A 24,815-nucleotide genomic window follows, 5' to 3' on the forward strand; every position below is an offset into this window, starting at 1 on the left:
GTAACTTTCAGCTGGTAAGATACCTCTAGTGTAGTATTTTATCTACAAAATAAGTGACTCCAGAGTGTTTTTAGAAGATTAACTATGAACTTAAGAACTGCATGTTACAGTGCACTAGAGTAATGCAAGTTAACCGTGCAAATTAACCTGAAACTAGTAGAAAAATAGTGTAATATCTCCTTCTGGTTTAATTAATGTTCTTGAAAATCTCTTCCTCCGTATTTTTTTTTCTTAAACTGAAGAGTCCCCCTCGTAATGCCTGCTCAGGGCAGAACCCCCTGCCAGCCCGGGGCAGGCCTCTGCTAGCTCGGGCGGGTGCTGTGAGAAGCCCGACACGGGCTGCGGTGGCTCTGCAGCAGGGGGCCAGGGCTGCCCGCCTGCGGCTGGCCCTGCTCACCTCGCTATCGCGGACGGCGACGGGCGGGTTCTCACCGGGCTGGCCCCGCCCGGAGTTTGGAGCGGGGCCGGGGCCGCCCCTCTGGGAGAGCCGTGCCAGGAGGCGGCCTGAGGGGCGGCCCAGCCCGGGACGCGGAGGGGGAACGAGGCGCGGACGGGGGACGAGGCGCCCCGAGGCGCCGGGGCCGCTCTCCAGTTCCTCATTTCGCTCCCGGGGACTCGGCTCCTGCGGAGCTTCGTGCCGAGCGGCGATGATGGACCGCGACCGCAACAAGACGCTGCTGCTGGAGCTGCAGAGGGCTGCCGGCACCGGGAACGGCTGCTGCGCTGACTGCGGGGAGCCAGGTAAGGGAGCTCCGCCCGGCAGCGACCCTGTCCCCGCTCCGCTCACTGCCCCGGGCCCGCCCGCCAGGTTTCTAACGGGAAAGTGAGGGGGCGGACGGGTTTCGTGGGCTGTCCGTCCCCGGCCAGCCCCCCTTGTGCCCGTCCCTGCTCGCTCAGAGCGGCCCCGCTGGCCCCTTCCAGGTACGGCAGCGGCGGGCGGCGGCAGCAGGTGGTTTCCCGGGCGGGCAGCGCCCCGCGGTCCGCTCTTGGCGGGGGCCATTCAGGTGGGCTCCAGGCAGCCAGGGTCGGGCTGTCCCTCAACCAGACAGGGCAGGAGCAGTGGCGGGAGCCCCACGGGGCGAGGAGAGGACAGCGTGGGACAGGAAGTGGCCTTAGCACACCAGCAGCTTCCCCAGAGTTATTTGTAGGCAGCGCAGGAGGCCGGAGGGGAGCGGGTGCGGTGGTTTGTTGGCGCTGCGGCAGTGGGAGGAAGGCACCAAAGTGCCTGCTTGAAGGCTGGCACCCTGTGCCCCTGCGGGATGGGAGGCACCCAAAGCGGAGCGAGCAGACAATCGGCAGCCGACAGCAGCTGGAAGAAAGCAACAAGTAACTTCTCTTGGGTGTGATAAGGGAGAAGCCTTGGGGTGACATGGTCAAATAAATGGTCCAAGGAACTGGCCTTGCCAGATGGCATGCACAACGTCTCTGAGCATCGGGCTCTCGAGGATGCAGCAGCAGGCAAGAGCAGCAGCTTTCCTGGGCAGAGTCCTCACTGTAGGTGGCTGTACCCCGATGTTCTCTCAGAGGTGCTCGCTGCCCTCAACATCCTTCCATTGCTAATCCAGCAGCAGCTGCAGCAGCTTTTCATGCAGCACTAATAATTGGCTGAGCTTTGACACCACTCAGCTGCCTGCACAGTCACAATAATTTTTAAGCAAATAGTGAAAGAGCCTACAAGTGCCGGGGCCACAGTCGTCACTGGGGAAAGCAGGTTCTGTTCTCTGAACACAGCGAAGTGACAGCCAGAAACAATGGGCTGGCATTTGATGTATTACGTGTGGAGCCTGGGCTGGGCGTCAGATGCACCTTTTCGCCCTTGCCACTAGCTGTGCCTTTTCCCTTCTCATGGTTAATTCTTCGTGTTTGTGTTTAGATCCAGAGTGGGCTTCTTACAAACTTGGAATATTCATTTGTTTGAATTGCTCTGGAATCCATCGCAATCTTCCTCAGATCAGCAGGGTCAAATCCCTTCGGCTTGACTTCTGGGAGAACGACCTTATAGAGGTACAGAGTTAAAAACTGTAATTCACTTTCTTACCTCCACGTTTCCATCACGATCTCCTCTGCCTCATAATTCCAGTGTCAACCGTTATGGACAGCAACAAAGCCATACAGAGCCAGGTTAACGATGTGTGTAACTGTAGTGGGGGGGGTTGTGACCTGCTTAATCAAATAACAGTGATAGGTGACCATGTTTCTAACAGCCTGCAGTGTATTGTAGAGCACACAGTAACTCCTCTCTGTGATTTAAAAGTCCACAGGTAGTATGTTCTGTTTGGAAATCCATATAGCCTCCTGAAATATTGGTTCAGCCTCTCATCTTTCCATTGAATTGTGTTAATAATGTAACCACAGTTACTGTCTAGGAGGAGATGAAGGTATGGGGGAAAAAAAAAATATAAATATTGGTTCTCAAATTGTTTTGATTTTTAATCAACAATCTCATGTTCCTTCCCTCCTGGTTCAGAACTGTAAGTACTGAAAAAGGCTCAGCCACCTAAAAAGTGCAAACAGCAGTGCCAGAGGGAATTTAGAAATGTGTGTAGAGGCTGAGCAGGAAGGGCACCTCTCCCTCTGGTACAGGTTTCATTGTATGTTGGTGACATGGCATTGATGCAGCAGCTGCCCACCTAATTGTAACCTCTTCTGTGTTTCAGTTTATGAAGAAGCATGGGAACCTCTGTGCCAAAGCTAAATATGAGGCCAAAGTCCCTCCCTACTATTATATCCCCCAGTCCTGTGACTGCTTGTAAGTTGATGGTGTGTTCACTGCTGCAAACCTTCACAGCTCTTGAGCTGCTGTTTCCCTCTACAGGTCTCTTTGGCTTCTTGGTGAAAATAGAGGCAAGGCAGATCAGCTTTATCCATGTTTTCCTCTTTCAGGGTTTTAAAAGAGCAATGGATTAGAGCTAAATATGAGCGTGAGGAATTTGTTGCCACCCGAGTCTGCCAAGATCCTTGTTCTGCAGGTAAAAGTTAGGATTGTCAGGCAGAAGGTGTTAGCCTTAAGGCCAGCAGCACACTGTTCTGTTTGCAGCTGTCAAGATTGTTAAGGTGGGCCTGTCACCTTCGAACTGCTGGATGCACAGGCTTTGTGCTGAGTCTGTCTCTGAGAAGCTGGCACTCAGACAAGTGCAAGGGTGTCTTCAGACCTTACAGTCCTCTCCTTCTCCACTGATGTTTTCGTATGAGGTGAAAATCTCAGCCAGAGTGGAGACTTGGAACCATTTAGACACAGCCCTGCTGTTGTGCTGCCCTTCCCTGACACATCTCTTGGTCTGCTCTGCAGGCAGCCGTGAAGGATTCCTCTGGAAGCGTGGGCGGGAGGGCAGGCAGTTCCAGAAGAGGCGATTTCTGCTCTCAGCAAGGGAAGGCTTGATGAAGTACTACACTAAAGAGGTGAGTTCCTCAGCCAGAGTTGGCCATAGGTAGCAGATCAACATCCATCCTCGGGCCCTGCTCTTCCCTGGCAAAATGCAGCATAAACAGTGTTGTCTGTAGGTCTGCAGCCAGGCCAGCCTGTGTTCGGAGGAGCCCAGATGTCTGCCCATTAATGTATGTGCTTTTTTGGATTTAGCCCCTTTCCTCATCCCTTATCTTAGTTCTGCAGCCTCCTTTTGCATAGTGAAAAAGGAAATGGGTGCTGGTAGTGGAACAGCAAGATGAAGAAGAGATCTGTTAGCAGCTGCTACCTCTTATGTTACCAAAGTAGTCTTTTATCAAGTGTTGAGCATTGACCTTAACACGTCTGCCTCCTGGGAGAGAGCGTAGCTAACTGTTCTCCAACCCAGGGGCTGGAGATAGAACACACTCCTTGCAATTCAGACATGTGCCTCTCAAATAGCAACCCAGCATCTGTCAGGGAGAGGGAGTCACTCTTTGTAAGTGATTTTATGTGTGTGTAACTAAGGCTTTACATTTCAGGTGTATTCAATATTCAGATACTTTAGATGCCTGCTTTTTCTTCAGTAGGGGTCCAGTTCTCCTACAGCTAATCTGTTCTCACCTTCCCCAAGAGCACTTTAATACAGTGACACTTTTCATTTCACAGTCCAGAGGCCCAAAAGCCATTATCAGCATTGAGACTCTGAATGCAATGTTCCAGACAGAGAAAATCCATCATGCTCATGGGCTGCAGATCACATACAACACAGATGGTCAAACAAGGAACCTTTTTGTCTATCACGAAAGTGGCAAGGTGAATACCACAGAGATTTGGGAATAAGCAAGATGTTTGGATGTTGGATGTGTGTTTTGGAAGAGCTGTCCTGTTTTCTGGTTTTATTTGAAGTCACTATGACTTTTAGAACATAGAAAGTTGCAGAATTTGGCACTAACAGTTAGTGACATCTTGCTCCTTGAGGCATATATTCAACTTCACACCCTGGATAGTCTTAAAGCTTCAGTGGGGCAGGTATGTAAATCTCTGTGAGGTAACTGACCGTTTTACACAGTTCTGTGGTTATATTCTTTGAAGCCTTCGTGACACACAGAGAAAATCTTGTTCTGCATTATTTCCAAGCAAAAAGTGACAATTTGAAGAAGAATGTCTAGGCATTTTGTTAGATTGCTGTTTCTTCCCTTGCCACAGCCCTTGGGTCTTTCTAGGTACAAAGGGTTTTAAACAAGCTGTAGCTGAATCAGCTGAGAAAGGCTGTGTGCACAGACTTGGGGGGCTGCCCAGGTGGAGAACATCTGGGACCTCCCTGAAGGAGCATTTTTAAATTGTTTTGGAGGCTCAATGTTTTTCAGGTGTCTGGGACAAGTCATTGACTCTGCCCCTTGGGGAGAAAGTACCCCTTTGCAAAGAGGTCACAAGGAAGGAGAAAGGCATTTTGGAGCGGCAGCACTCACTCCTCCTTGGTATTGTTGTCTTTCTGCTTGTTTTGCTGTTTTCCCAGGAGATTGTTGACTGGTTCAATGCCATTCGGGCAGCACGTTACCACTATCTCAGAACAACCTTCCCAACCGTCCCTGAGCTTGAGGTGAGAACTGAGCAGGGCTTGAAGCAATCTGTGCAAGCGAAGCATGGGAAAACGTTTTCTTGCTGCTTTTGCCAGTCAGGTGGTAGGTGGTCAAAACACAGCATTTGGGTCTTAGAAATAATCAGAAGGGGTAGAAGGAAAGGCCACACTGGTTAACATGTAAAATCACAGTCCAACATCTAAGGCCTAGAAATCTGAATGTGGCCCATGCCAAGTGTAATCTTTTGAAAACTTTATGTTCCCTCTTATTTCAGGCTTCCCTTTCTGAGCAGACAAAAAAGCCCAGACCCCAAAAGCCAGATTTGCTGGTGATTCACTTGGGCAGAAACAGAATAGAAAAGCAAGTTTGAATGAGATAATCTGTGTGTTTGTTCTTGTTCTCCTAGCTCATACCCAGGATCACAAGGAAGTATGTCAAAGAAGGCTACATGGAGAAAACAGGACCAAAAGTAAGTGCATGCAAACTTATCCAAAGGGATACACAAGCAGGAGTATTCCAGATGGGGAGAGTATTTGTTACTTCCATGGTGTTTACTAGTAGCAGTTTGATGATTGACTCTGTGCTTCCTGGGTCACTACAAGAGGTTATATCCAGACTTGTCATGTTCTTTGGGATCATGTTTTATTCTGTATGGCAAATAAGACTGGGAAGAAGAATCCTCCAAGGTGGATTGGCTGGCAGTGGGCATGCGAAGTCCTGTTACGCAAGACTGAGTGGGTTGCTGTATCTGCTAACTACAGCTCCAGAACTGCAGCTCCTGCTAGGATAGAACATCACGTGCTGGCACCTCTACTTCCCTGTTTCTCTTAAAGTCAGTAGCACATAGGTCGTATCTGCTTATGAACAGCAAAATAAGATTGAGCAAATTCACCACAGTGAAACCTATGGTTTGGTTTCAGTTTTTGTGGGACTGTATTTGGGCCAGTGCTCCTTGGAACAGGAGAGGAGATTTTAGGCACAGCTGAAGAAGGAGAAGATCTAAGGTCTTGTTTCAACGTTATCATTTCTTGTCTTGCTTTCCCCTGGGTGAGCCATGAGCCAAAGTCCCATTAAAGAGTTCAGTGGTGAAATGCTGACACTGAACTTGCTGGGGTTTGGCCCAGCTCAGTGCTGCTGTCCGAGTACATCTTCCTGCAGCTGCTTGCACGGAGAACACTGGCAGCTACAAGCATGAATGATGGTGTGGTTTCCTCCTGAGGCCTAAACTCTGCTCAGTCTGAAGTGAGCCTTGGAAGAGGACCCTTCAGTTCCATACTGAGCAATTAGTAGGTCAGTTGATGGTTGAATGAGTACAGCTGATGGATTTAGTACTCTTAAAGCGCTGCCGGGGACACCCCCTAGGCCAAAGTGTTGCCACTGATCGCACACTCTCCTCATTATCACTGCTAGCCCGGGGATCATTCTCTGCAGTGCTTTCAGTTATCTGTTTGCTGCAGCTTTCTTAGTCCTGATAATTTGATCACTGATAGAGCCAAACTTCCCTGCCTTTCCCAAAGGACTGTCATTGAATGGACCCAGGGAGAAAGTTGCTGAGGGCTGCACATAGCAGGGACTCACCTGTAACAGGGATGAACGAAACTGAACTCAAGCCCTGAGTTATTCAAGCAGTCCCAGGGATGTGCCTTGAACAGGCCAGACTGCCCTTTTGGACTTATTCTTTAAACAACTTCTACCTCCTCCTTGCAGCAGAAGGAGGCCTTTAAGGTGCGCTGGTTCTGCCTGGATTCTCAAGAAAGGAACCTGATGTACTTTAAAAATCCCCTGGTAAGAGAAGTGCTCTTTGCTATTCCACAAGCCCCTGCATGAAGATGGGTAGGGAGCAAGAGTCTGTTCTCAGCCAGCTCTTCCAGTGGCCACGCAGGACTGAAGCAGTCCATCTCCAAAGCTCATCTCCTTTGTCAGTGGGGCTCTTTGAAGCTGAGATCTTTGGGAGCTCCAGGCCTTACTGTGCCTGTGAGGCCCCTTCTGCCAGTCCTGTTGCCATTGTGCCTGTAACCACAGGATGAACAATATGCAGAGCCTTGACGACCCCAATATCCTGTTCCAGCCATGGAAATGTCCTTCCTTGCTCTTTCTGAACACCTACCAGCCAGCTCTGTGAGGGTGGGTCCCTACCTCTTTCTGAGAATGCTCCAAGTGGGAAAAAAAAATCTCTCTGGCATGTTTCCTGCCACCTGCCTCCAGCTCAGTGTCCCCTTCACCCATCTCCTGTTCCATGTCAAAGGACAGAACCACATCCACTGGAGCTGTGCTGTCCACTGGGTAATGGCTTCCTTCTGCTTCTTTCCTTCTAGGATGCATTTGCACAGGGCCAGGTGTTTATTGGGAAGAGGGATGAGGGCTATGAAGTACGAGCTGGCCTGCCGCAGGCGGTGCGGGTGAAGAAGAGGAAACCTGCGATCACTGTGGTGACTCCGGTGAGAGAGTTTGTGTTCATCTGTGAGAACGACAGGGAGCAGAGGGAGTGGATCGATGCCTTAGCTGGAGTCATGGCCCAGCCTTTGACTGGGTAAGACTAGCCCTTGAGTTCTGGTGAAGTGCACTTCTGGGGCTCTGCTCAGCATTGCTCCTGGCCTCTTTCTGCTGGCAAGGATGGCACTCCAGGTCCTGCAGTGACTCTACAACAAAGGGTTTCTTCCTTCAACAGCCACAGGCACAGGAAGGGTGGCAACAGAGAAATGAGTACAAGAGAGTGCAGATGTTCAGAGGCATCTGTGCCTCTGCAGAACCTTGCCTGAAGGGCCTTCTCTCTTCCTACCCTTCTCTGCTTTTGAGCAGAGGAGGCCTTCATACCTGACAGGGATGAATCATCCAATGATGTCTTATGGAAAAGCAGAAGTGGCAAAAGTCTGACCCCAGAAGGGCTGGCATGCATTTCCTTGAGGACTTCTGTGGGTGCTGTTACATCAGCTCCTCCTTTTCTTGCCCTGGACTGATGTCAGAAGGATTCCTGTACATCCTGAAAGACACACCTGACCATCCAGCCCATAGCATATATCCTGCCAGTGAATGGTGGCACATGAGTGCATAGTGACTAAGAGACAAAGATGCCATCTCCTCTCAGGAAGCTGCAGGGTGTCCTGTTGGACAGAGCTAGGCTACCAATTCATGCTGGAGTCACTGGATGTCCTTCTCAGGGAGAAGCAGAGCTGGACAGCTACATTCCAGCTGGCTGCAGCTTCTGTGCAGATAGGGACATGGTTATTTTCAGCAGAGTAGGTATAATGTCTTTTACAGTGTTACATTTCTGGCACAGTACCAAATAAAAGTCAAATTTGAATTGTGAGGGACGCCGTAATGGAATCACTCTCCTGACAAACACTCCTAGCTCCTTGCTTTCAACAGTCTCTGCTGTTTGACTTCTTTATGGGTGATAGATACAACACGTGAAGACCAGTCTTTCCCAAAGCAACACCACAGTGCCCCAGCAAACACATCCTGAGCATGGGATGGACATTGTTTGGATGGCTCAGGTCCTAAAGAGCAGATGAAGATTAAAGAGCAGGGTTAGTCTGAGCAGTGAAAGGCAGAAACTAGTTTTAAAAGTGTTATCTTCAGTGAGCTGCTTGAAGACACTCAATGAATAAGGACCAGTGCTGGAAGTGGAGGGCAAGGGCCTCCTGATCAGGTACTAGTTACATCCATTCTGTGCAGGAGCTGATGAAGATCCGCACTAGCTGCTGCAGGACACTGTTTTCTTGCCTCAAACTCAAGACAATAGATTTGGTTCTACCAAGCAGCCAGTCATTCTGATATTTAATTCTTCTTTTCAGATAGTCTTAGTCTGCAAATCAAGAGGAAATCCTGCAGACTAAATTTCTGGTGGGGCTTCCACCTTTTGCTGACGATTGGCAGGCAGTCTAATACACCCAGAATAGTTCTCTTCTGCAGAATGAGGAAGTGCCAATACTTGCAGGGATTAGCGAGATTAACTCTTGTTTTTCCCCCCCACAATGGTGTAGAAGAATTGTTTGAGCTGGATCATCAGTCAGCTCACCACCACCTAGCTCTGAGCAAGCTGCAGTTTTTCTTGCTTCCCTGTATTCCTGTCCAACCTGATTAATTCTAGCTCACCTGCTGCTTCAGTAAACCTTTTCAGCAGCCTCGTCCTGCAGCCCTTGAAATCAAAAGCAAAACACCTTCTGACTTGACGAGGAACAGTGTCAGTCCTGTCTGGCTTGGCATACGCTGTTACTTTGAGATGAGATGAGCGACTCGGGATGACCTCGGAAGGGTTCAGTCCCTCCAGGAGCCTGAAGTCGGCACGGACAGGGCTCTGCGAGCCGCTGCCTTGTTTCCCGGATGGGGCAGCGGAGCTGCCGAGTCAGCAGCTCTCGTATCGCTTCTTACAAAACCGGGGAATTCCCCCAGAGTGAAACCCTGCAGATGCCAGCAACGTTTTGGAGAGTCAATAGAAGTCAAGGCCGGGGCACGGAGAGCTCTGGGGCACGGAGAGCTCTGGGTCTCGGCTGATTTTACAGACAACTGCAACCCTCGGACCAAGCCTCCAGCCGACGCTGGGCAGTTTGTGGCTGCTGTGGGAGCTGCGAGCTCAGGCTTGGCCGTGGGCACAGTCCCGTCCCGGGGGCGCGGAGCAGAGCCCTCCAGCTCCCGCAGCGGCCGCCCGCCGCTCCCCGGCTGCCGGCGGGAGGAGGCGCCCCGGAGGAAACGAAACTCGGCTCCGCCCCGTGCCGGGCCATGGCCGCTGCTGAGGGCCTGGATGGGCTCCTGGGCGAGCTAGACCTGAGCTGCTCTTGCTGCCTGCAGCACTTCACCGACCCCGTGCGCCTCTCGGGCTGCGGCCACAACTTCTGCCGCGCCTGCATCACCCAGTACGGCAGGGGCAAGCAGCGCGTCAGCTGCCCGCTCTGCCGGGAGGGCTTCGACCTGAAGGACCTGCAGCCCAACCGGGAGCTGGCCGTTTTGGTCAGCTTAGTCCCGCTGTGGGTCAAGGAGGAAGAGCTGAAAACACAGGATGAACCGAAACCCTCCGGAGCTGTTGCCTGCAACGACTGGAGCTCGGCGGGGCGGCGAGCTGGAGAGAAGGTACGGCCGGAGGCAGCCCGGGGCACCTCCCCGCGCACCCCCCCAGGCTCTGGGGCTCCTCCCCTTGGACCATCTCGGTGCGGCCCGGGGCTGCTCCTCGCCGTACCTCCCAGGTACAGCCCGGGGCTCCGACTGGCGGTAACCCTCGGGAGGGAGTCATGAGCGTGGGGGCATGGCTAGGACCGAGCACATTGTATCTTTCTTTTCTCTCCTCCCTCCCCGGAGACTTCACATTTCCCATGCTAATATTATCACAGCACAACCATGCTGTGTGTTATGTGCAGATTCGGCTGTGGCGGCGCTTGGGGTTCTTTGGTGGTGTCTGATACTCTGAGGACTGAGTAGATGAGTTGGAAGAGCTAATCGTGAACTGTTCTTCGTGCTGGGTTTATTTATTGTCCTTCCTGAAAGGACACAGGAGGCTATTGTACAGTGCTACAGCTCCACCCAGCTGAATAGCACAAATCAGAACTGGTTCGTTGTCTACATCTCTGCTTAAAATAACTGCCAACTTCGGTGGAGATGAGAAGAATCTGTTGACCTTCATCACTTCAGCACATATGTATCTAAAAAGCCTTCTTCAGTTTCTGCAGCTGAGCAAAATGCTGGAACTCACAGTGTTTGAGCATGCAGTTGATGGCTGTTGCATGTTGACTTCATTGTGACTATTCCCACTCAGAATTGTGTTCTCTAGACTCCCCCTCAAGCAGTCCAGTGTTTAACTCATGTTGATGAGATAGAGATTTTTGTTACCCTGCTGCTTTAACCAAGACGTGCTTTTGTGGAGGGTTACATAGATAAAGGGTCCAATGTGTCACTTTAAGGAGGAAGAAATATGGGACATCTCCAAGCAACTCGAAATGGCTACAGAGACCATCCAACTCTTGAGGGAAGATCTCATTAAAGCAAAGGTACACACTGTACATTCATTACCCACAGTGAGATTCTGTTTCCACTGCCACTTGGAGCTGTGACTGGCTCAATGTAGCCTTCCAGCCCGGAAAAGGGAGCTGACTTCAGGTATTCTTCTCTTGCTGTCACAGCTCTGGTTTTGATGATGAGAATGGGCTATGGCACCAGCTGAATGAATTTCTGTCTTGGTGGCACAAAGGCCACTGAAATTGTCGTTGCTGCCCTTTTCTGCCTAGCCCGGGAATAGCCTGAATGCTTCTGATAGTCTTAGATGCAAAATGAAAATCATAAAGAGGGAATATTGATCTTTTTTAAGTTGTCCAGCAAAGCCTGCAGGTCGTAATGCAGTCAAGATCCTTAAATACCCCAAACCTTGTTGCAGGTACTGCAGGATAGTGTCAGAGACTTTTTATTCTGATGAATGGAGGCAGCAGTTTCTGATCTGCAGGGGTCAGTCAAAGAGCACCTTAGATGGACAGTGGATTCTTGATTCTTGTATTCCACACCTCTTCTTTCTGACAACACAATAAACTCCACATCTTCTGCCTTTCAGGAACATGCATCTCAGATCAAAAGCCAGGTTGCTAAAGATTTCTATTGCATGAAAGAATATGTTGAAAGGCAGGAGAGAAACACACTGATGTTCATTGAACAAGAGCAAAAAGCAGCTGAAGAGAAAACTGAAGAGACTATTCACCAGCTCTGTGTTGACATGAACAATCTCCTAGACATCAAAGCTGAAACGGTAAGAGATGAGGTGGTAGAATATCAGTGGAAACTCTCAGACTGAACGTCTTGGGTAGCTGAACATATACAGAGGAATTTCAGGTTCTCACTGGTACCAGTCCACAGACATTGCTGTTGCCAGGGAAAGTTTGGAATAAGAAATTCAGAAGTGGGAAAAGTATTAAGAAAGGCATTAGGGCTGCAGCTTGGAACCATCCAAAGATGTCAGTGAACTGGAGTGAAGTGCATTGCTTAAATCCAGTCCCGAGTCAAATCTAAGGCTAAGATCCATTGCTATCTTTTTCTTGTGATTGGGCTGAGACACTCAAGGTCATGGGCACAAACTATAGGTTGGACTGGATGATCTTGGAGGTCTCTTCCAACCTGGTTGATTCTATGATTTTATGACCAGATCAGATTCTATGATTCTTTTCCAGACCATGTATATACTCATATGTATGTAAGTTAAAGAACTCACACACTTACGAGGTACTTTCTAACAACTTTCTTCTGGAAAATACATCAAGATCTCTCAAATGAGGCAGTTGAAGCACTTCAAATTCCCCAGAGCCTGTCTGGATGTTGATAACAACCATTCCAATGATGCCAGTTAGCCAGCAGGAATTTGGAGTGAGGCTTACTGGGTGTGAGGGTGCAGAGAGGCAGAAATGGACTTCCAGGGCCAAGGCCCAGGGACCTACATTGGGATTCACCTCCTCTAGCTGTGTATTTGTATCTGTCAGAGTCCCATTATAGGCATTGCAGAGAAATGAGGACTTCCAGAGCATGAAACTCTGGCCTATGAGACACCCACCCATAGAGGAGATGAATCAAGCCTTCAAAAGGCTTCTTCTCTGCACAGCCTGAGGAGGCAGACAAGGAAAGCAAGCTCAGATGTAGATTTCCATAGTTTCTGAATTTAAGCAAATAAGGCTTACCCTTTCAGGAGACTTTATGCTAGGTCTCATTCTTACACATTTAAAAACTTTTGGTTTAAAAAGAGAGTTCTGTGGACTTCAGGAAATTGTAATATGTGTAAGGAAAATGAATTCTGTTCTTAGTTTTCTTGGGCAAAGGAAATTATTTTGCTTTTGTTAAGAATAAATTCCTCTTTCCTACTTTCCCTAAGATTTCAGGTTAGTTCTCTCAGGTAGCTTCCTACAAAGGAAGGTCTCAATACACACAGTCAGATTTTAGAGAGCTCACTGCTGGCTCTCCTGTATCATCTGATATGCCAGCTGAAATAACTGCTATTGTTCACATCTTCCCCTTCACCCTTTTATGTTGTTATCAGAATAACTTGCCTGACAGACACAGGTACAAAGGCTCACCTTCAAGAGTGAATAAAATTACACTTGATGAGAAGCTTCATGTGGTCAAAAGTGCTGTAGAAGATCTTAAGAGAAAGCTGGAAATTTTACTTCTGGAAAAGTACACTTGGAAGCTCCCACCAGGTGAGTTTTCCTTGTTTTGAAATCTCTTTTGCAAAGGGGTTGGACCTAGCAGGGTCCTGCATGTAGCCCCTCCTCAACTCAGCCACTGGCATGGGAGGGTTGGATGGCTGCAATTTGACCCCACAGTAAAGGTTTGTATGAAAGAACTATTCTTGCAAACAGGTGGGGCTGTAAATGGAAAACCAAAGCTTCAGAGAAATCAGGTATGATTATTCTAAAATCCCATGCAGTTTGGGAGACAACTTAAATAATTTGTACTTCTTTCCTGGGAGCCCAAAGGCAAGGAACTGGCTGGCACAAAATAGAATTCATTTAAATAGCACTGGTTTGTCTAAATAGAGTAATGTAACAGCAAAGTCTTTGCTAAGGGCAGACATAGAAATCCCTCCCACCAAAAGCTGCATCTAAGCAACAGAGTCATAGAATGATTTGGGTTGGAAAGGACCTCCAAAAGTCCAACCTCCTTGTAGTGAACAGGGACATCCTCCACTACATCAGGTTGCTCAGAGTCTTGTTGGGCCTTAACTGAAATATCTCTAGGGATAGAGCCTCAACTCCCTCCCTGGGCAACCTGTTCCAGTGTTCCACCACCCTCATGATAAAGAATTTGTTCAGTGTAGCTTTAGACTGGGGATGAGCTTTGCTTTGGAGTTTTTCTCCTCCCAGCAACTCTGTTTTGTACTTTAACCTCTAGCTAGGTTTGTTTAATATATGTTTTCCTTTAGAAGCTTAAATACTTCCTACTTACCTTTTGAAGGCTTATTTATTTTATTTCTTATTTAGTGCAATCTCCAGACTCAAATCAGGAGAAAAGTGCCTGCTCATCATCTCCAGAGCCTGAAGCTCAAAATCCAAAACCAGTGGTTTCAAGCCAGTTCTCTCAGTGTAAGTAACAAGCCAGCCTGACTCTTCAGTAACAGCATTCAAGGGACTGCAAATGGATTTGATGAAGGAAATTGTGTTTACAAATGTCAGCAGATCTGGCTGCCTACTGAATCCACTGTGATGGGGCTTGGAAGGGCAGCATCTAGCACAGCCCCTTTTCTAAAGCAGTGTCACCCCCAACAGGTTGCCCAGGATAACAATGTCCAAGTGGGTTTGGAATCTCTAGAGAAGGAGACTCCACAACCTGTCTTGGCAGCCTGTTCCAGTGCAGACTTCTTCCACAGGAAAGAAGTTTTTCCTCATGTTCAAATTGATCCTCCTGTGTTCTAGTTTGTGCTCGTTGTCCTTTGTCCTGTCACTGGGCACCACTGAAAAGAGTCTAGTCCCATCCTCATGCCCCATGTCTCTCAGCTTTTTCTCCTCACAGAGATGCTCCAGGCCCCTCAGCGTCATTGTAACCTCTGCTGGGCTTGCTCCAGCAGTTTCCTGTCTCTTTTGAACTGGGGAGCCCAGAACTGGACAAAATACTCCAGCTGTGGCCTCACTAGGGAAGCATAAATACTGGTATGCTCTGCCTTCTTGGTGCCTGCAAGTGAGAATAGTTTCCTCTCTCTCTTCTAGGGGCAGATGATGTGACTTTTGATCTCTCCAGGGTACATGAGCGCTTAGCAGTCACAGCCCAGAACAGGAAAGTGATGGTCTCCAGCAACCCAATTGATTATAAACCATCACCCAACAGATTCTGCATCAGCCAAGTGACGTGTTCACAGAGCTTCTCTACTGGGTGCCACTACTGGGAAGTAATTACCAAGGACAGCGATGGATGGGCTGTTGGAGTTGCTCATAACATGATTGGTAGAAGAGATAAACTAGGAAGAACAGAGCACTCCTGGTGCATAGAATGGCTAGGTGCCAAAAAGCAGCTGTCAGCATGGCACAGGGACCAAGAAACTTTATTACACAAGGATAAACCAGTGAAGGTTGGAGTTCTCTTGGAGCTACAGAAGATGACTCTGTCATTTTACTCCATCACTGACAAAGAAGTGCTTTTGCATGCTTTTGAAATCAACACCTCAGATCCTCTTTACCCTGCTTTTTGGCTATATAATCTAGAAAAAAATGGATCTTTAACTATAAGTAGCACAAACAGGAGATAAAGCCTATTCAGAAAAGGGACAGTTTTGCTCATGACTGCTTCAGTGTTTAGCCCAGGAGTTTACCAAGGAGTGAAGAGCTCCCCAGATGCTCCTGGAAATCAGCAACTGCTACTTTGTCTGCTCCTCCTTTCATCCTGCTGTGCTCTGATCTAGCCATAATTCATTAAAACAAGTCCAGTGTATCGTAATGGTGGTAACCGTCCCTGTGGGAGCAAGGTGGATTTCTTAAGCAGCTTTAAATAGTGCCAGGATAGCCCTTGGAAGGCACACATGCACCAAGGAATCGCTGAGGTAGGGAATAAGCCCTTCTCATGAACCCTGTTTTCTTATAGTGGTGGTAGAGCTACGAGAGGAAGCAGCTAGGCCAAGGGACATTAGGGAGTTGGGGAGAGATAGGCATGTGGAACCACACTGTGACCTCCCTGAGATAGGAACAGCGACAGGAACCCTCACCACAGAAACTTCAGAATCAAAGGGACTCGGTATCCCACCCACACCAGGTTGTGGATACAGGGTACTGAAAATTAGCAGTGAAAGGAAGCAGATCTCCATTAAGGAAGGCAAGAGAGGGAGCCCACTGGTGAAGCCTTCCTGCTTCAACGAATGGAGGTTTCTCGCTGGTAGGCTTTTGTTCTGCTGAGGGACTTCAGGTGCCCTGACGTCTGCTAGAACGCAGCTCCTGCAGTGTCTCGGTAACTCCCAGGGCCAGCTAACAGGCAGTCCTGCACGAGAAGACGCAGTACTGGCCTTGCTGGTCACAAACGCGAGTGAACTCATCCCTCCCGGGCGGCCCTTCGGGCGCTCAGCTGCAATCGTGGCGGCGCGGCGCGGCCCGGAGCGCCCTGCGCAGCCGCACGCCGGCGCGGGGGCTGCCGCCGCTTGTTCTGTCCCTCGCGAGCCGCCGTAGCCGGCCCGGCTCGGCGGCAGGGAGGAGGCGGCGCGGGGGGGCCCGCGGCGTGAGGGGATTCCAGGCCTCAGCGGCTCCGCTTCCCCCGCCGAGCCCCATGTGAGGCGCCCCGCGCCGGGGCCAGGGAGCGGGGCCATGAAGAAGGACGTGAGGATCCTGCTGGTGGGAGAACGTGAGTGCGGGAGGGGCCGGGCCGGCCTCAGGGCAAGGCGGGGGCCGGGGCCGCGGGGTGGGGCGGGGGCCGTTAGGGTGAGGGAGAGTCGCTGTCGCCATGCCGCCGGCTGTCAGTTCTCTGATGGCCCTCAGCCCTTCCCGGGCTCCTTCTCCTTGGGGCGGGGTGCCTGGCGCGGGGCACCCGGGGGACAAGGGGAGCCTCGGCCCTGTGAGGCTGGCGGAGGTCGGGCTGGGAATCTCGGTGACCGCTTCGTGCTGGAGTAGAGGCGGGAGGGACGCGCCGGCGGGCCCGGGAGCCTGTGTCTGCGCTCGGCCCTGAGCTCCCGGCTTCTTCCGTCCGTCCGCTACGTGCCGGGATCGCAGCGTGGAAGTCAGCTGGCGGAGTTGGTTTGCGTCCCGGCCGTCCCTGGAGATGGGACCGCGATGAGATCCTTGCCCTGTATTTGGCCATGTCCTGTTTAAACTTTCTGTTTGTTGTTTTTTTTTTGCGTGTGGAAACCAAACGTAAATCTTTCCTGTTTAATGAGCTCGGAAATCAGTGGCCAGATATGCCCCGGGCGGTTATCAGCCGGCTGCTGCGGGCTTGTGGCTAGGACAGGGCCGGGGAGTCCAGATCCCTGCTTCTGCCATTAACTTACTGTGTGACCTTGAATAAACAGCACTTACCGGGACATGCATGCCAGAGGTACAGGGGGGTCCGTGCTGCTTCTCATGTTCTTAAAATAATGTCCTTAAGTTCACGTTTAGGTACCCAAATAAGTGGCAAGCTTCTTACCGATGCAAATAGCAACGAGGAAGTGCTGGTTTGCTAGGTGTAAAGTGTGCTTAAGTTACTCACAAGAAAAGAATACAGAGTAATTACCAAATGCTATTAGTAAAATTACCTAATTATACTGAGAATGTAGCACTGTTAACAAAGCTTTCACGAGAATCGAATGCCTGGTATGTTTATAGTACAGTTATTTTGTACTGTGGGTGTGCTCTGTCTGTGCTGCCTGGAAAGATCCTGTTCTTTAGAGAGGAGTCTTCAGGGAGGTGATACTATGCAGAAAGAATTAACTCATTCGGCTCATATATTATTAACTCGTCAAGCTTGTATTTGGCCAGTTCTGCAAGACTCAGTTTATTTAGAGATGTGTTTATGGATCTAAATACACAACTGAACTCCTCTTCAGAATATATGCCTGACTGAGCTTCGTTTCTGTGGCAGTGGTGGGTTCTGAACTGGCACTGGGCAGAGGTCTGAGTCAAGTGTAACAGGTGCTTTGTTTTGGCAGTTGGGTTCACCCTGCGTTCAGCTGAACCTTCAAAGATACAAGTCTGTTAGATATGGCAGCACACAGAACACCATGCAGAGCAGAGGCTGAGCATCTTTGTGTTGTGTTTTTGTTGGACCTGTAAGAAACAGAAGGGAGAAAATTGTTTTACACGTGGTAGAACTTGTTGGTTACACTGTTGGTACTGTTCTGTACACATCTTTTGTATACGTGAGTCTGAAATCACAAGTCAGTTTAGACCTCGTAATACTTGCTAGGTGATAACAGCAGGCCATTAGGTTCAGCCTCTGAAATATCCTATGAAGACCTTTTGTTTAAACATGTTTCAAAACACAGCCTTTTCAGTCCCCAGAGGTCTTCATTTTAGCTTTAAGCTTGTTTTAAGCCCAGTACCCGTGGTTCAAATACTGATTTTTAATAGCCAATAGTTCTCAGAATGTATTCAGCATGTTATTTTATGCAGCATGACCTGAAAGACTAGGAGGAAAAAGATTAGTTAATTATCACAAAGGGCGATGCTGTGCTTCTCATCCTGCTCAGCTCCTATTGTTCAGCCTGTTGTTTCTAAGACTATAAACAGAGTTGGAAAGGCAAATGGGTGACCTCGATTCAGTCAAAATAAACAACATCTCTACACTTCAACCTACGGATTTCCATTAGAATCCCAACTCTAGGACACTTGGAAGTATATCAGAAGCATATAAGCACTGAGCATCTTTGGTAACTGTTACTCCCTAATCTTTAATTTTCAGTCCTATACAATTAATGAGCTGTGTTTCTGTACCTGCAGAGCCAATGGGCTTGTCACAGGTTCAAATTAAAGCTGGTTTAGTCAGATGCAAAATGCACTGCACTGTTTCCAGTAATTATCTAACTTTGCTTGCCTGTCAGAGAAGTACTTATCTCTGCAAACAGGAGGGCTTTTAAAGTTATTCTGTTTCTGTCAGGGTGAAACTGAAGATGTAGTTTATGCAGAGAGACACCTGGCAGTGTAAGTTACAGCTTTAGCTGTATGAGTATCTTTGATGAGAGCACAGCTACGCTGCTAAGAAACCTGCATCTTGCTACTCAACAGCTAATACCACTGGGGAAAGATTAATATCAGTTCTCCCAAAGGAAAACAAAAGTCTTTTCCTCAGGCTACCCTCTTTGCTTTTTATAATTTTGTAATACTTTAATTTACCAAGGTGAAGAGAAGCTTTTATTCCTGGATGTCAGAGGGCCCCTTGTTGCTATACCAAAAATAGTCTTGGATAAGCAGAATGTGCTTTGACTAGATCATCAGTTCAGTAATGCCATTTTCACTCATACAGTTTAATCTCCTCTTCTTCCTCCAGTAGTCAGAATGATATAGTTAAGTAGACAAGGGTAAATGCAGTGGTACCAGCAGAAGAAATTCTGTCAGTTAGTGATGTTTTCTGTTGTGTTCAGCACAAGGACTGGCAGTGTCTACAGCTGATAACACATATGTGCTAGCAAAGGTGCTGTGCGTCCAGGACAAAAGGGGCTGAATCAACTTGCATCTTGCTGGAAATACATAATCCCAGATAATATCTGAATATTTGGGGCTTTAAAAAAGCAAATAAAGCACTGATAGTCTTTAAAGGCTTTCAGAGGAACAAGGCATTGACTGATGAAGGGGTTTAGAGAGGGAAAACCTGAGAGAAGTTATCAAACTTAATTTTCAGGGGTCACATCAAAGTTTCTCCCAAAAATCCAACTGTTGCAGCAGAAGTCTGAACATTGCTGGGAGATAGATTTTCAAAACAGTAGAACTAGGATCTAAAAAGACTCCAGCATGTAAACTGTCAGACATCCAATGCACAGTGAAGTTTTGGTCACTACTTGGATCTTCAATAGTTGGCATCATGCAAATTGTATTGCAGTGTATTTGCCGCTGTAGCGTTAACGATGCATTATGTAGCATTAGGGCAGAAAAGCTTCCAAAGTTGCAGGTATTTGGTAATTCATTTTATTGAGTAGAGCTGAATATTGAAGAAGAGATTATATTTTTCTTGGATTAAGGAAACTGACTTTGGAAGGGTTGGTGTTTTGAGATGTTTTCACTCTTCACCTTATTGGTATCACTGAGATTGTGCTCTCCTTTCAAAGTAGTCAGGCTAGTCTGTGGAGATTTTGCCCATTGGTGCCAGAGCTGTCTTCCTCCAGCTCTTAGGACTGAGGCTCAACCATATCATGGGTACTGTAAAGTTCTTAACTGCTAAATTGAGAGCCCTCTATTTATTGAGCTGTATTAATGCATTTCTGGTTTGTTTCGAATTTTGGGTTGGTTGTTGAGTGAAGGTTTAAACCTGCCAATAATTTTGTGTGAGAAAGAGCAGGATTTGATTCCTATCTGGATGAAATGCTGAAGTGTGAAATGGGTCTTATGCCTCTACAATAAAAGAATTATGAAGACTGTTATCATCCATATTTAAGACATTTAAAGAGCAGATAAGAAACTTTTAACATGGGCAGCTGGAAAATGTTTTTAAGTACTTCCCATTTTAGGATGTGATGCAGTTATTGAGCGTGACAAAACCAGTTTATCTAATCTCTGTTTTTAATGCTTTTGCAGCCAGAGTTGGGAAGACCTCACTAATTATGTCTCTTGTCAGTGAAGAATTTCCAGAAGAGGTAGAGCATCCTTATTTGCTTGCTAAGTTTTATTTCTATCCTGTGGTAGAACTTGATCTTTGGAAGGAAAAATTAACAGGTTCTGCTTTAAAATAATGTTTCCTTTTAAGAAAATAATAAAGTCTAAAACTGCAGTGAAGACTTCTGGATGAGTGATGTACATTAGTTTATAACTCTGCATGAGGATTGGGAATTTAAATTGTATCCAAGTTCCCTTCTTGTTTTTCACAGGGGTAAAGAAACTGGTTTTTCTATATGTGAGGAATGCTGGTGGGGCAGGGGAGGGATGTTAAGCAGTTGAAAATGGTCATAAATGGCAACATATTTCAACATTATAGACTTATAAATGAGAAGGTGCTGAAAGAGGCAAGGGCCTCAATTTTTTTGTGTGTTGTATTTAAAGAGAAAGTAGGTTGCAAAATGAATGAGGAATTCAAAGTCCCATTGTATACCTTACACTTAGACAAGTTTTGTGACTAGACACTGCCTTCAGTTCTGTTTTTGAAAGGTGTTTTACTCTTTTGAAGTAAAAACCACTCTTACTGCTTTCTTCCAGAAGAGGAGTAAAGCTACTTCTACATTTTATTCCTTTAAAAGAGACACATGTAGCTCTTTCCATCATAAAGAGAAGTGCAGCTGCTGCAAACAGTTAAACTTTTTACATATAAGCATGAATGTTTATTTCTTCTGATCACAAGTCTTAAAATAGACGTCATGTGCCCCCCTTTGAGGCTACATGTGCTGTGTTTAATGCGAATCAGAAGGTTACCAGAGTTTGTGAGTCAAGATTAGATTATTAACGTAGTTGAATGTAGCTCCCAACCTTGCAGGTAAAAAGGAGCTCCAGTTTCTCTCCTTGAACTGCTCACAGACCCATTTCTTTGGCAGGGTGGTTGTTGATAGATTGAATGAACTGTAGGCCTCTATTCACTTCTCAGCCTCTTCCTGCAGTTTTCTCTAAAGAGAAAGGAGGAAATTCTTCAGCATGAGAGTGGTGAAAGCCTGGAATAGGTTGCCCAGGGAGGTGGTTGTGGCCCCATCCCTGGAGGTGTTTAAGGCCAGGCTGGATGAGGCTCTGGCCAACCTGTTCTAGGGTAGAGTGTCCCTGCCCCTGGCAGGGGGGTTGGAACTGGATGATCCTTGTGGCCCCTTCAACCGTGACTGATTCTGTAAAAAAAGAAGAGGCTGTAGCCAGGTGGGGTTGGCCTCTTCTCCCAGGCAACTAGCAATAGAACAAGGGGACACAGTCTTAAGTTGTGCCAGGGGAGGTGTAGGCTGGACACAGAAATCATAGATACTGTGTGCCAGGGGAGATCTAGGCTGGATATTAGGAAGAAGTTCTTCACAGAGAGAGTGATTTCCCATTGGAATGGGCTGCCCAGGGAGGTGGTGGAGTCACCGTCCCTGGGGGTCTTCAAGAAAAGCCTGGATGAGGCATTTAGTGCCGTGGTCTAGTTGACTGGACAGGGCTGGGTGCTAGGTTGGACTGGATGATCTTGGAAGTCTCTTCTAACCTTGTTCCTTCTATGATTATTTATACAAACACAAAATCTGCCTGAAATCATGGAAATAACTCCCAAAAACTGCTGAAAGAGGCAGGTCCAAGTCCTGCAGGGCAGTCATGCAGAGCAGAGCTGTATGGGTGTGTGGAAAGGATATCTCAGACTCTGAAATAGTGTTTGATATCCTGGATACTATCAGTAATTATTCCTGATGAAGATATATGGAGAGCCTGAAGCTTTACAGAGAGCTTCAGGTGATTGGCTCTTTTCCTTTTTCTAACGAAGGAAAACAAAAGTATCATGAAAGTGTAATGCCAGCAGGTAAAAGGCAATAAATAAATAGCTGTGCAGGAAGTTTTCATTAAGATTAGTTTAAGCTGATTCTTCCTGAATATGGATTAGTGCTCTCTGGAAATAAAATGACCAGCAGTAACAGCAGCTTTGCACTTCAGGCACACAGTTTTTATTTGTGTGATACCCAGATCTTTCTGAAATTAGTGCTTTACACTCTATCAAAAGTAAGGAAGTTGTCAGGTTATGACTATGTAAAAATTGTGACTTAAGTTTTGTCTGTCATGCTTTTTTGCTATACCTTAATTATTTTAATTTTAACAACTCCTGCAGTGCTCCTGGGCTAGTTCTTGTACTGATTTCAGCAGGTGTGAGATGAGGATATCTTGTAGGAAAATTAATTCATTTATCCACAGATTAAACAATATTCAATCTGTCAGTAAGGGCGTGCTAACTCTGATCGTACAGTGGCTTAGGTTGGAAGGAAGCTTAGAGATATCTACTCCAACCTCCCCATCATGGGCAGGGACACCTCTCAACTAGACTCAGCTGCTCAAGGCCTCATCCAGTCTGGCCTTCAGCACCTCAGGGAGGAGGTATCCACAACCTCCCTAGGCAGCCTATTCCTTACTCAGTGAGGAGACAAATGGAGAGAGAGAGAGAAAGTAGCAGTGACCTTCAGCACATGGCCAAAAAACCCAAAACACTCCAAAAGTTCTTGAACCACTTAGCAGTTGTATTTAAAGCTGACTAATAGGCAGGTGCGTTACAGAATGTGACCTTTTTTTGACCATCTGAATTTTCTGGATTATCTCTAAAGGCTTTTTCTTGCTGTTTCTTTCCAACCTGAGGTTCCACCACGAGCTGAAGAAATCACCATTCCAGCTGATGTCACCCCTGAAAGAGTGCCAACACACATAGTGGATTATTCAGGTAAGGACTGCACAACACTGGTGCTGCTGAACCGCTTGGGTGTGGAATTGTCTAGCTCGAGCCTCCTCAGCAGCTGTACTGGTACTGATAGGAAAAGATTCAAAGCAGAAACTCATGGACTAAAACTACATCAAGTGATGCTGACTAATTCAAAGCCCAAAATTCACTGCGGTTGATACTTGCGTGAAAGACAGTGGTGGCAATATTCCAGTCAAGTCAATGCTCTGTGGGTGACAGATTTGCAGTTCAAAGCTGAGTGCTTTCATGGAATTCAAAACTACTTCCAGTAAAGAATTTGCTGGGATGCAGGGCACTTTACTTTCTATTCTGTGCCTTTCTGCATTTTTGAGTCTGAACACCTTAGCCTTTTGTGATAGTTTTCATTTTTTGATCTATTCTAATCCTGACCTTGCTGAAGGGTAGATAGGCTCAGTATCAAAGTTCATACTCCGTCATTAAGTTGTGAAGCTATTGCACAGCCAGAAAAATCCTTGTCCCATTATTATAATAAAGAATTAGGCCCTGTTAGCAAATAACCTTCCTGTCTTCACTCTCCCAGCACTCCTGTTAGCAAATAACCTTCCTGTCTTCACTCTCCCAGCACTCCTGTAGAAATACCTTTGGGATGTATACCTATTTAGAACGAAGAAATAATGCAGTTGTTCTTATTTGTTGTTTTTTTGTTGTTATTTGAGCTGAAATTTACATGGAGTAAGTTTTTCTTTCTGTTGGGTGAAATAATTCATGAATTGGGTCTGCAGAACGTTGGTAATGAGGGAGGGAAAAAAGGCACTGCAGTAAAATTAACACATACCATTTTCTGTTGTAGAAGTTTATGTTATAGAACAGTGTTGCTGATTATTATCCCAGGAGGGGGCTGTTGATAAATGTAGAGGATGCAAACAATAACCATTCCAGAAAGAATCTGTCTACAAATGTAGTTGTTTCCTCTTTAAAATAGCTGCTATGAAATGTGTGTAATAGACTGTTTGGGTCTGGGGAGTTAAGGGATCGATTTCATTCAGTGTTACAGTAGAAACACTCTTTAGTGCATCATGTCGAAAGGCATTTAAACACCAAGAACTTTCACAAGGCTGTCTTCTGAGCATTGTGAAGTAGAGCAGTTCCTGAAGCTTTTCAGTTTTGTTCACAAAAATACTTAGTGTTAACAGATGATTTGTTCTGTTGAATGCAGAGGCAGAGCAAAGCGATGAGCAGCTTTACCATGAAATATCACAGGTAAGGGTACTTGAATGGTTACTGGAACATGCTTTCTGCTTTTAAAGAGTTATTTGCTTTTAAGTTCGTTGTGTTAGGTTGCAGTTTGAACTGAAGACAAAAAATACTCTCCTTTCTGTTGCCTGGCATTTCATTTTGTTCTGTTTTGTGCCCTGTGCTACAGTAACTCTTCTGCTATTTAAGAAAAGCAGGTACTGACACTTTGTTGGTGAATTGAGCTTAAGTTTTGTCTTTCCAAGTGCAAGGGCAGAATCTAAATACCTTTTAATCAGTAGGCCAAGGGTCTAACAGCTTTGTAAGAAGTAATGCTATCCTGGAAAGATCTATTCCTCTTTTTTCTGTCATGTTGTAGTATAGAATTTTTGAATGGCACAGGGTTCTTGGTAATTTTGTCATTCCTTCTGTTTCCTATTTTCAGTTATTTCTGAGCACCTTTGCACATAGTCTCTGCAGTCTGTCATGCTGCCATGTTCCATTTCTGGCATTTACTTTGGTGCTTGAGTGGAGGCAGCAAGTTATGATTCTCCAGTTGAGCTTTTTTGGTAGCATAGGTCTCACTGCAGGCGTAAGCTGTGAATGTTGCACTGCAAGACAGGCTTTTTGGCACTTCTCAACATAGAAATTGTTTGATTTAAGCTGTTGTTCAGGCTACAGATAGCTTAAGTCAGAGGCAGAGCTTTTAACTAATG

At 47.0% G+C, this 24,815-nt stretch overlaps 3 protein-coding genes across 9 annotated transcripts in view; all 3 read left to right on the forward strand.

Moving 5' to 3' along the window:
• The first annotated feature begins 498 nt into the window (after positions 1-498).
• Positions 499-9,147, forward strand: ADAP2 (ArfGAP with dual PH domains 2). Of its 5 annotated transcripts, none has more exons than XM_064150538.1 (11): positions 499-741; positions 1,874-2,004; positions 2,658-2,749; positions 2,884-2,969; positions 3,290-3,399; positions 4,052-4,198; positions 4,902-4,985; positions 5,372-5,434; positions 6,673-6,750; positions 7,281-7,495; positions 7,634-9,147. In XM_064150538.1, exons 1-11 carry the CDS (start codon positions 648-650, stop codon positions 7,722-7,724), a joined length of 1,191 nt encoding a protein of 396 aa, XP_064006608.1. In that variant the 5' UTR covers positions 499-647; the 3' UTR covers positions 7,725-9,147. The 5 variants fall into 5 exon arrangements, with proteins under 5 accessions (XP_064006608.1, XP_064006609.1, XP_064006610.1 ...); XM_064150541.1 differs by lacking the exon at positions 499-741 and adding an exon at positions 942-1,004 and having other exon boundaries at positions 7,634-8,272; XM_064150542.1 differs by lacking the exon at positions 499-741 and adding an exon at positions 1,678-1,711 and having other exon boundaries at positions 7,634-8,272.
• A 106-nt stretch (positions 9,148-9,253) lies between these two features.
• RNF135 (ring finger protein 135) lies at positions 9,254-15,354 on the forward strand. Its single transcript, XM_064150537.1, has 6 exons — positions 9,254-10,032; positions 10,857-10,943; positions 11,498-11,689; positions 12,965-13,124; positions 13,908-14,009; positions 14,631-15,354. The coding sequence occupies exons 1-6, from the start codon at positions 9,685-9,687 to the stop codon at positions 15,164-15,166; spliced, it is 1,425 nt and encodes a 474-aa protein (XP_064006607.1). The 5' UTR covers positions 9,254-9,684; the 3' UTR covers positions 15,167-15,354.
• Positions 15,355-16,072: 718 nt separating this feature from the next.
• Positions 16,073-24,815, forward strand: part of RHOT1 (ras homolog family member T1) — a 28,974-nt gene continuing 20,231 nt past the window's right edge. For all 3 annotated transcript variants that reach the window (XM_064150545.1, XM_064150543.1, XM_064150544.1), the window contains exons 1-4: positions 16,073-16,245; positions 20,103-20,161; positions 22,806-22,887; positions 24,083-24,126. In XM_064150545.1, coding sequence (XP_064006615.1) covers positions 16,209-16,245; positions 20,103-20,161; positions 22,806-22,887; positions 24,083-24,126 — 222 coding nt within the window. In that variant the 5' untranslated portion in view covers positions 16,073-16,208. The remainder of the gene's footprint in view (positions 16,246-20,102; positions 20,162-22,805; positions 22,888-24,082; positions 24,127-24,815) is intronic.

Source organism: Pogoniulus pusillus, chromosome 11 (genome assembly GCF_015220805.1).
Source record: "Pogoniulus pusillus isolate bPogPus1 chromosome 11, bPogPus1.pri, whole genome shotgun sequence".
NCBI lineage: Eukaryota > Metazoa > Chordata > Aves > Piciformes > Lybiidae > Pogoniulus > Pogoniulus pusillus.

Bases quoted from the DNA above. Each gene is read 5' to 3' on its own strand.
- ADAP2 (XM_064150538.1), top strand. From the start codon at position 648: ATGATGGACCGCGACCGCAACAAGACGCTGCTGCTGGAGCTGCAGAGG. The intron at 742-1,873 runs GTAAGGGAGCTC...GTTTGTGTTTAG, and splicing joins CGCTGACTGCGGGGAGCCAG to ATCCAGAGTGGGCTTCTTAC. The intron at 3,400-4,051 runs GTGAGTTCCTCA...TTCATTTCACAG, and splicing joins TGAAGTACTACACTAAAGAG to TCCAGAGGCCCAAAAGCCAT.
- RNF135 (XM_064150537.1), top strand. From the start codon at position 9,685: ATGGCCGCTGCTGAGGGCCTGGATGGGCTCCTGGGCGAGCTAGACCTG. The intron at 11,690-12,964 runs GTAAGAGATGAG...TGTTGTTATCAG, and splicing joins TAGACATCAAAGCTGAAACG to AATAACTTGCCTGACAGACA. The intron at 13,125-13,907 runs GTGAGTTTTCCT...TTTCTTATTTAG, and splicing joins CACTTGGAAGCTCCCACCAG to TGCAATCTCCAGACTCAAAT.